At 28.2% G+C, this 11028-nt stretch overlaps 1 protein-coding gene across 2 annotated transcripts in view; it reads left to right on the top strand.

Moving 5' to 3' along the window:
- Positions 1 to 10631, top strand: part of tup (LIM1_Isl and LIM2_Isl domain-containing protein tup) — a 214580-nt gene extending 203949 nt beyond the window's left edge. Inside the window, exons 7-9 of one of the 2 annotated variants that reach the window (XM_067045351.1) lie at positions 3117 to 3176; positions 7556 to 7725; positions 9843 to 10630. In XM_067045351.1, the coding sequence (XP_066901452.1) occupies positions 3117 to 3176; positions 7556 to 7723 (228 nt within the window). In that variant the 3' untranslated portion in view covers positions 7724 to 7725; positions 9843 to 10630. Of the gene's footprint in view, positions 1 to 3116; positions 3177 to 7555; positions 7726 to 9842 lie in introns of both variants that reach the window. The other variant, XM_014418110.3, reaches the window with a different exon arrangement.
- The last annotated feature ends 397 nt before the right edge of the window (positions 10632 to 11028 follow it).

Genomic DNA, 11028 nt, shown 5'->3' with positions numbered 1-11028 from the left:
TATATACATATGTATGTCTATGTGTGTATGTTGCCAAATTTTGCTCTTTTACGATGTTGATACGGTTGGCAGTGGATGCGGTGAGGATTTACTCTCATTAGGGCCGGCAGTGGCGAATGAGGGAGCTGGTATTGACACCTCGGCGGAGTTGCGCAGAGGGGCCGCGTCCACGGTTACCTTAGCTACCCGAGTCCGCTCCATACATTATGTCAAACATCTCTCTCTCACTCTCTCCTCTCTCTCTCTCGCTCCTTCTCCCTCCCACCAGGTCCCCCCTCATAATGGAGACCATCGCTGAGGGGGAGGGGTTAAAAGCTCCTGTACCTAGGGGGTTTAATAACCACCCATCCCGACCCATAGATTTTTTTTGTCTCTTTTCCCCCTCTATGAGTGTATGTGTGTGTGTGTATGTATAGCTATATATAGAAAGATTTGTACGTTTATATATATATATATATATATATATATATAAATAGGCAATAGTGGATAAATCCAAACTTTTCTATATTTGGAGCGTTATATTTTCGGACCTTGTTAAAAGCAAGGTACGTTTGATGTTTTAAAAAGAATAATAACTTTTAAAAGTAAAGAATATAGTCATAAAATTAAATAAGGAAACTTTATCGAAAACTAAAAAGTTCAAAATATTATTAGTAGATTTTTTCTATAAATATTTTTACCAAACAGTGGCTTAATTCAAAATCGAAGGAATACCTCATAACTGCGAGGGCCGCCTGTATTGTATTAAACTATTAATTTATTTTTTGTTTTATAAATTACTATAAATATTGCTTTGCATATTTCGATGTTTTTATTTCTGATGGGGAAAAAAGAAGATATTTATCAAAATCAGTATGCCGATTTGAATTTGAACAATATATTTCTGAAGCAGGTTTCAACCCTTCTCCTCCTCCCCCAAAAATTTTTTTTTTATTTACTTAAGACAATAATAACTTGATACGTTTAACGAGGCATGCCTGTACTGTAACAATTATTCTGTATATTATTTATTGACGAATAAGAGAAATGCGTTTAGTTGTTAAGCACTAAATAATAATAATAATAAAAAAATCAATGATAGACATCTATTATTATTATTTTATTTTTTTTGTTGGTCGATATATTTTACAATTTTCTATGTTATTCTCTCATCAAAATCAATCAGAATTGTTAAAAGAACTCTTGTTTTGAAAACTACAGTTTATATATACATACATATATATATATATATATATATATATATATATAAATAGGCAATAGTGGATAAATCCAAATTGATGAATTTTTTTTTTTAGGATACCACAAAATATGCATGCTACAAAATTCCATAAAAACTTTGAATGTAAAATTATATTAGATTTTGTACCTTTTGAGGGCTTTAGCATGAGTTTTACTACGGGATAAATCCCTATTTTTATATTTGTTTTAATTAAATCATATTTTTAGGTTTTCTGAAAAAAAATTCAAATTTGGATTTACTCCATTTCGCCTCATAAGTACTATTTATACAATAATTTTAATTAACATCGTGGGTAAAGTCTTCTCCACTATTTATTACAATGAAAATCCGATGTAAATTTATGTAATTGATATTATTTGAAGGGAATTAATCGATTTAAATTTAAATTTAATCAATAATCCAGGTAAATATTTTTTTGTATCCAAAACATATTTTACAAAAGAAATAGACTCCTCAACATTTCGAGATTTTGCCCTATCCTCACGATTAAACTTGGATTTTGTCTTTTTTGTATATGTGCGCTTGCTTAAAAAAAAATTATCCATAATTTATCATTATCATATTCATAAGAACATCTTCATAATATAAATATTAATAATTTAAAACAGTTATTGGAAGTAGTTTACTATACTTTCAATGTTTAAAATTGAAGTCCAGAATTTCGTCATAATATAATTTGTAAATGTAACTTTATGTAATTGCATATGTAATTTGGTTAAAAAAAAATCAAATAAAAAGATAAAATCACATTATTGCATGTGAACAATCCTTAATTCTCGGAGCTATTATAATAAACTTTGTTGTCTCTTGGCAACACAAGATTATTAAATATGTTTTAAATCTGGGAAACCTAGCTGCTCTAAAAATTGAATTTTGGCGTTTACCATAAATATTTTGGATGAAATTGATAAAATTCTTTTTGAGACAGGAAAATATTTTATAAATCCTATTTAATAATGGCTCGTACTTCTTTAATTGGAGGGTTGCTACTTCTCAAGAGAAAATAATAAAAACGTACAGCGTTTTTGTTATTCAACATCACCTTTGTGGAAGATCGGAAGGTTTCTTTTTATTTTATAATTATTATTACAGTTATGATCCCACTTTCTGAAATAAAATAATTATATATATCCTATTTAGGCTTTATTTTCTATAACATTCTTACATCCTAAATGGATGATAAGATACTCGGTAAAAAGTTCGTGTAATATTCGATTATATTTTTAACTACCATAAGATAAAAAAAAAAAAAAAAAAAGCTTTAAATACATAAAATCCTGTGAATGAAACAACTATTTTTTAAATAACAATTATTTCTTATATAAGTAGAAATGGTTAAGTTTATAAGTTGCTATTTTTAAAGACTTCGTAAGAATCTCGCTTTTCGTTGTTTCTGTTTTATAAAAGTATAATTTAATAAAAACAAAACAAATTAGCGAATTCTCTTAGCAGATTGTATTCCATTGTAACACAATTATAGAAATGTTTCTAATCGATTTAATAGTCTATAAAATAGGCCGAAACGTCTAAGATCAATAAAAAGTATATATATGTATGTTTCCATGCGTAAATTATTTTTCCATTAATCACATTTGGCTGTTACTTTTGCATAACTGATGCCATGGATTTCGTAGCAATCAGCATCTGCTAATTTGATGCCAATCTGCTAAATAAAAATTTTTAAATTATTTAAACGGGCGTTTTAATTGTTAAATAACAAAATAAAGCCCCTTTTTTATTTATTTATTTATTTATTTATGCAATATGTCTGGATCTGTTCACAATTATTTTATTTAGAAAATATTAACCTAATTTATGTTAATTGTTTTGTAATGTTTGTTTTTGTGTTAGTGACTTTTGTTTTTTTCTCCTTCAGCACAGCATATGCAGTGCCGAAGATGGGAAAGGTCCAGTGTGGAGGTTTTTCCCCCCTTACGTAAGTTAAACATTTTCTTTGGGTATTTTGGTGGTGATCGGTTTTTCCAAAAATTAAACAAAAAATGAAATATAATAATCAAATAGCCCCTTTTAACAGCTTCCTTACCTGTTTCCATAATAACTCTAACACACCCATTTTAATTCTAACAAATTCAATACGACAAATAATTTGGTTATGGGATTAGTAGCAGAATATTCTATTAGTTGATGTTCTAGAGTAAGTCTTCTCGTCATATAGTACATATTATAAATTTTAATATCATTTTAAAATAATACATAATAAATATTTTTATAGTTTTTAATAATCTTTAAAAAAATATTATTTCATTAGAATTATTGCGTAGCCCTCAATAACATAAAAACAAATAAATATTGTACTAATAGTGTCCCAGTATACATGTTCACTTCCTTAATCTCAAAATTTTTTATTTCTTTGATCTTTCCTATATCGAAACAGCAGCCTGTGGCGTATTCTTGGCAAGTATTGTCAAGTTTCTAACCTTTCTCCAGTTCTTCTCCAGCGCGCCTAACTCAAAAAACTTAAAAATTTGATTTTAAGACGAATTAATATCAGGCACTTTTTTCATCCGCATCGCCATGAAGGGCGTAAATCGCCAAAACAACAAACAATTTTTTACGGTTTTTTACGATTTTCTTGCAAGTAGTAAAGAAAATCGAACAAATCTATAGAGCAAAATCGTTTTAGAATTTAATTTACTGTAAGAATCCATCATTATAATTTTTGTTTCCTAGATCGGCCAAGGAAACAAAATGGCTGCCATGATCATGCACAAATAAATAAATACTTCGATCATGGTAGTAGATTCTTACTGGATTGAATTCTAAATTGATTTTTTATTTGTTGGTTTTGTTCAATTTTTCGTACCATTTACATGCAAATCGTTAAAAATCGTAAAACATTGTGGTTTTAGGTGACTTCAGGACGCGTCGGATTAAAAAGGTGCCTGGAATGAAATCGTCTTAAAATTTAATTTACTATCAGAAGCCGTAAAAAATAAATAAATAAAAAAAATATCTCTTCACATAGGAAAGTCCAGAGTTAATTACGCTTAAGAAGGTTAGAAAATTAACGGTACAATACAAAGATATACAACAGCCCAATATTACGACCAAGGGAAAATCAAAACAAAATTCTGAACACTATAGAAATTAGGGAGGAAAACATGTATTTAGGACCCCCTGTATATATTTAGAATTGAAATTGAGGACGCATTATTCAAAATAAAAAACTACACTTGATGAAATTTATGCTACAGTCTTCTATAATTATTTTCACTTACTTCTGCTAACCCTTAACAACTAACCAACTAGAAGTATTTTAATTATATACATTAAACAATTAATTCTATTTATGTAGTTTTTTCTCAATATTTTTTTTTAATGTTTAATTTAATATTTCAAGAATTTTATTTTTATTTTTTTGTAAATACTTTGACACATCATAGTTGTGGAAACTGTTTGATGTTTTGTATATAAGTAAAATTTTATTATTTATTTTTTTTTCCAGATTTAGTTTTAAATAAAGAAATTTTCAAAACCACAATAAATGAAGTCGAAACCATGGTATAAATTGTCAAAATTTCAAATGATATTAAAGTTCATTATTAATTAATTGTTTTATGATTAATTCAAGCTCAATTGCCTTAAAAATATACTCGTTTTAATTTTTGTAGACATACACAGCCTTGGTGCTGAGCATGTTAAACTTTTGCTAAAGACATTCTCTTCTTATTGTGTACAGCGATTTTAAATTATCCGAAACAAAATTACGAGCTTAGTGTCTTGTTATGTTTAAGGAATTCGATCCAAATTCTCGCGTAGTTACTCTGATTTTTTTTCTAACAGAAAATAAGTAGGACTTATGAGGCTGGAAACCGTGATTTGGCTGACTTCCTAAACTACTTCTGTTTTGAGATTCCGAAAAAAATAAAATTAACTACTGAATTTGGGACAGTTAAAGTCAAATTGTATGATGATTACTCGAACCGATTTGGAGAATTTTTTTCTTTTGTCATATAGCTATTTTTTTTTTATGCTAAGATAATTTTAAAAGACAGAATGCTTCTACTTTTTTTTTTTAATTTCATAACTCGTGTGCTCATAATTGCATTATTATAACACTTAAATAATGTAATTATTATATTCTATATAAGTATAGCTATAACAATTGTCTTCATTTAATAACATAGTTCTCTGTACTAAAAGGTCCTGTGATTTGCCAAATTCATCAGGGAGAATATTTATATCATGAATAATGTTTTAAAAAATAGCGCTATTTAAATTGGGTAGTAAAAAAATGTCTGTCCTACTTAAAAATAGACAAAATAAAATTGTTTGTTTAGGTTTATTTTCAAATAGTATGGATTAGTTGGCTTCAGTTCTAACTCAACTATTTTTTTTGAAAAAATCTTTGTATCGTTTTTAATTAAAAGGAAATACAAAATCAAGGATAAAAAAAAAGAATTTTGCATGTAAAATAAGTCTATACATTTCTATCTATTAATATCTACATTTTTAATGGATGATACTTACTGAACTTTTTTCTTGGTATTTTAAAATTAAATCTGTTTTTTTAAATATAAGATACATTGTTTTTTTTTTTAATTCACCTTTCTTTATAGATCCACGTAGTGACAAGTATATAAGAAAGCACGCACGTAACACGGACTTTTAAATTTATTTTTTTCGTTAATTGAACGAAATTCATTAAAGTTCCGTTTTAACTTCCCTGATTAGTTTCCCGCATGTTCTTGAAAGACTGTTTTTGGATTTTCTGATGTTTATTACGAAAAATGATTTTTTGGACTATTTTCGTCTTTGATATGTTATTTTTACATCATTTGAACCCACGTTCTACCTTACACTCACTCTCCAGTCGTTCCAGGCTTCTCTGTTTTTCCATTTTTGGATTCTGGCATAGTTCAGACTCGTAAAAGGGAATCAAACGAATATCAAAGTATGGTATCACAATTAAGAATATAATTTGCAACTAGCAAAGAGCCACTAAGGAAAAAATCTTCTATTGATAAATATAAGAATGCTTCATCAAACTTAGTCAGTTTTTAACTCACAGAGTTCAAGTCTCGATCGACGTACCTTTTTTTTTCTTTTTTTTTTAAATTTGAAAAATTATAAATGAAAGTAATTAGTTCTTAGCTGTGATAAACGAAGTTTCTTTTGGTAGTGAAGTCTATTAATATTTTCCAGTTCTTATCAAGCGTACTTTTTCTATTTCTATTCGTCTATTGAAATTTACAACTGTTTTACATAAAAATACATCTAGTAAATGAGGCGTTAGTTCTGATAAAACGGCATGATACAGATATCAACATACAGACTTGTGGTGAAACCATCAGGAAATCAGGAATTTCTAATGGACAGCGATGTCCAATCATGGATGCTCATAGAAAATCCGATTTTATATCGGTGATTTCCTGATTAGACGATTTGACGAGGCGGTAGATACTAAGGCGCACATGACAGGCACATGAGTCTCAGGCGGCCGAGGAAACTCCGATTATGATAACGGGGTTTTACGGGAATTTGAACCCTGAAATGATTTTGTTAAATTTATTTTTCTTGGTTAACCTAATTAATTTGTTATTAATAAATAATTACAATAATGTTATGGTATATATTCTATGCCTAACAATCGGTACTTACTCGGCCATTCACACCTATCCTTGTAGACATTGGTTATCGAAACTATGCAAGCATAAACCATAAAATCTTCACACCTTTCGTTAGTTCGGCGCAGCGATGTGAAATAATTCCTACTCAATAATGTTACCTTTCCTTTTTATAGGTTACTCGAATTGTTTTGTACATTTGTGTTATGTCGGCGGAAGCTATTTTAATTAATTAACTTAATTAAAGTGATAATTGCTGTAAAAAAAATTAGAAATAAAATAATTATAGTTTATTTTAGACTGATGGTGTGAGATGTGCAATCTTTCATGTTTTTTCCTCCTGATGACGCCTGAATAGGCTAAACGTTGACTGGTTCGTTATTTAATATTATTTAAGAAACTTGAGGCCTTATTTTGGAATCTATCAATTACATCCTAAGATATTTTTTTTTGTGGATTAAGAAGAAAAACGCACTTGCTTTGATTACAATCTTTGGATATTCAAAGCTTTGTCAATATTAACCTTAAAATAACGATTATCCCTAAAGTTGTGGATAACAGCATTTTGAAATATCACGTTCGATTTGAGATAATAAACTCTTTTAACCAAAGTTTTGTTTCGATCTTCTTCCTCACCTGATTAGAACATTTGTTGTCAGTAACTTAGTGGTGATATGTAGATTTTTTTAGGTGAATAACAGGGTACTAACTTTCCCTTGTTTTGTAGTTGCATGGACACGGCTATGAGATGAGCGGGGCGACTGGGGGTCCAGTGCCTGGTCACGAAGTTTTGGTACCAGCCCCCGCCGACATGGTCCACCCAGACTCCACCGACAGCTACGTAACCTATCTTGAGAGCGACGATTCCCTACAGCAAGACGCATCAAGCCCATAACGGTAAGCTCCTTATTCCACTATTTTTTCATCCTTCTCACCTTTCAAAAAAAAATTGTTCATGCTAGAAGGGCTTCAATCAATTTCTGTAAACTTTTGAAAAGAATATCGCAGTTGTTCGATGGCTTTTCAGTTTGACACCCCGGATCTCCAATGATGTTTTTTCTAACTAGGTATCGTCGCATGAGTGCCTCATAGCATGAATATTTATGCTATTCAGTCTAGACTTCAAAACAAGTGAAGTCTCAATTTTGATAAAAATGTGAGTGATAAGCATGAACCAATTAACATGATATTGAAAATATATACGAGATTAATTCCTATAGTTGGAATCTCGCGATGGTGTTCCCAATTTATCGGATGATTACTCGAAGAAATTTCGCATAAGAAATAGGAAAAAGCATACTCGCACTGCATCCAGATATTAATTATCAAATAGATGTATAAAATAAGAATTTGAATATTAAAATATTTTGCATAGGACACAGATACATATCACTCGAAGAGAGTTTAACACAGTTTATGATCAAACGGAATAATCCGTTAAACTAAAATTAAATTGTAGCTAACAGTTTACCATCAACAGTGGTAAAATACGGCATAACAAATAAAATGTGGCCAGAAAAAGAAAATTAAATACTTTCGTCTATATATTCCGTTTTATTTATTTATTTATTTTTTAAATAATAGAGTATACATTTTTATTTTTGATTTAAATAAATTTTAATCAAGGAGTAAATAAATGAGAGGGGGAGGGAGGGGGTTATAAGCAGATAATTGACCTAAAAAGTATTAAAAATAAAAATAACTATTCCGTTCATACTTATTAATTAAGACAAATATAAAGGCAGCTTAAAGAAATGAAAAGGAAAAAATGCTCACAGTTAAATTCCATTGGTCTCATTGAATTCTTATTTTATAAATTACCTAGGGTTCAACAAATTGTTATCAATATAGTATGATCTTCTATTAATATTTTGCAATTATAAATAAAATAATAACAACATCAAATATCAGTCATCAAACACATCACAAAAAGTTTCTTGCTCAAAAAACGAATTAACTTGAAAAAATCCCTTGGTAACATTTTCGATCTCAATATTACTTTTGATTTTGGCAGGTATGTTCAGAATAATTGATTTAATTGGCACTTTTAGCTCAATTGAGACCCAAAATGTATAAATGAATAATCTTTTTTTTTATAACGATATTTTCAAATATTAATATATATTACTGCTGGTTAAAAAAAAGATAGCTTTTGTTTGGCAATAATCAATCAGGAATAGTTAATAATAAAAATAAAATAGGATGATGGATCTTAAAAAATTTAACTAAATAACTAAACAAATGGTCATATTGTACAAAACTAAGCTCTGATAATTATTATTAATTATAAATAACATGTCACTTATACATAACACTGCAAGTTAGTATAGGCCCAACATTCACTCACTGAATAATAATGAGCGAACTTAAGTTGACAGCTATCTAACTAAAACTGTAGTAATAAATAGTATTAGTAGTAACAAAGAAGGTACTTAATTAACGCTAAATACATTTTTCTTTTAAAATGTATACCCAAACACCTCCCTCAGTATGGAGTTTGGATCAAAATATTATTTTTAAAACATGTTTTATGGCCTTATATTAGAATAAAATAAAAAAATTAAAATTTTCATAATGCAATTTGGCATTTAACTCAATACAGATACATACTCTTCATCTGGTGAAATAAAACTTTCTTGATCAATCTGCATTTGTGTTATAGTTAAGAAATGTCCTAGTGGACGATACGTAAAGTTTTTATTTGAGCTAATCAAATTAATTACTGTTTTCTAAGAATCCATTATTAAATATATAATAAGAGACAAATTTAAAGTGTACACATTTTTCAAATATTAAATAAGGAAATTTAATATGAGGTTTTTAGTAATCCTAAAAAATCTGATGTTTTGTTGTTTTCAGAGATAGCAGAGACATATTTATTTCTGAGATTTTCTAAAATTTGATCATATAATTAATATAAATACTAAATTGTTTAGTTAAAATAATTAAGGAATACTAGTGGTGGTAATAGTTTATAGCTTATTTAATTGTTTTATATGTTTGTTTTTTTTCAGGGCACAAGACCTGTCTCAGAAGTGTAAATAGAAACCTATCAGCTACTCAAGTTATCAGTAAATATAAATATGTACAGTTATTGTTTCCATTTTGATACTAACTAAGGATCTGCCTCATAGGAGTAACATCTGATGTATTAGATATAAAATATTGGGTTTATAAAGTTGTTCATTTCAAGAGGCAGTTATGTTATAGTCATATTACACTTATTTTTTATTGTGCCATGGGAAAAGTGTGTAAAGTTTTCTGTAGACAATTGTTATTGTTTTAGTTATACTGTACATGTGTACATACTAGATGCAAACTGTACAAAATATTAAACTTTAACAAGCTTATATAATGGATAGGAAATAATAGCCACATTTGATGATAGTTACCTTCGACTTATTTACAGACAATGTTATTGTAACACATCAATACTACAAATGTTTTGTTTATTCTTGTTCTTGTAGATCAATAAATTGTGAACAACATAGAGTGATATGTATTGTATTATTAATTACAAGGACCATTAATCGCTCACAATATGTTATTCATTTATTTAAATCGATAAGCAATATTTGTAAAAATTTTTGTACATATATTTTTTTTCTCTATCACAAAATCGTAAAAACATATAATTATTATGGAAGGAATTGAATGTTTTTGCTTAACTAAATATATGAATTGATACCAAACATAAAAACAAAGAAAAAAACATTAACTAATTCTTGTGTTTTTCATATTACTCAATTTTCTTTATTTAACAGACCAAAAAAACTTATTGATATTTAGAGTAAATTAATGAAAATATATTTTTATCCAAAGTATGACCATATAGTCTCTTAAAGAGATACTGTTTTATTCTGTTGACTTTTTTTTTAAATATATTTTCCTTATTTAAGGAATGTGTTTTTAAACATTTTGGTATAGTTATTTTAATTAAAGGTTATGAAATATGCCAAATCAATCAATAAATGAAAATTAATAAAACTAAGGACTTATATGTTTCTCCCTTATTTGTAAACCACATTGATTAAATACTGTAATACATTACGTTATATTTAAGGAACACTTATGTATAATATATAAGAAACACATAATATACAGTTCATTGCCAAAATTAATGTTTATTTTCCTGTGATTTCTGTTCTTTTTGGTTCTCTTCCTTAACTTATCTATCAACATATACATATATGCACAAAT

The sequence above is a fragment of the Halyomorpha halys genome, unplaced genomic scaffold, assembly GCF_000696795.3.
Source record: "Halyomorpha halys isolate HHAL.00 unplaced genomic scaffold, Hhal_1.1 Scaffold179.1, whole genome shotgun sequence".
Classification (NCBI taxonomy): domain Eukaryota; kingdom Metazoa; phylum Arthropoda; class Insecta; order Hemiptera; family Pentatomidae; genus Halyomorpha; species Halyomorpha halys.
This window is presented reverse-complemented; position numbering and strand designations above follow the sequence as displayed.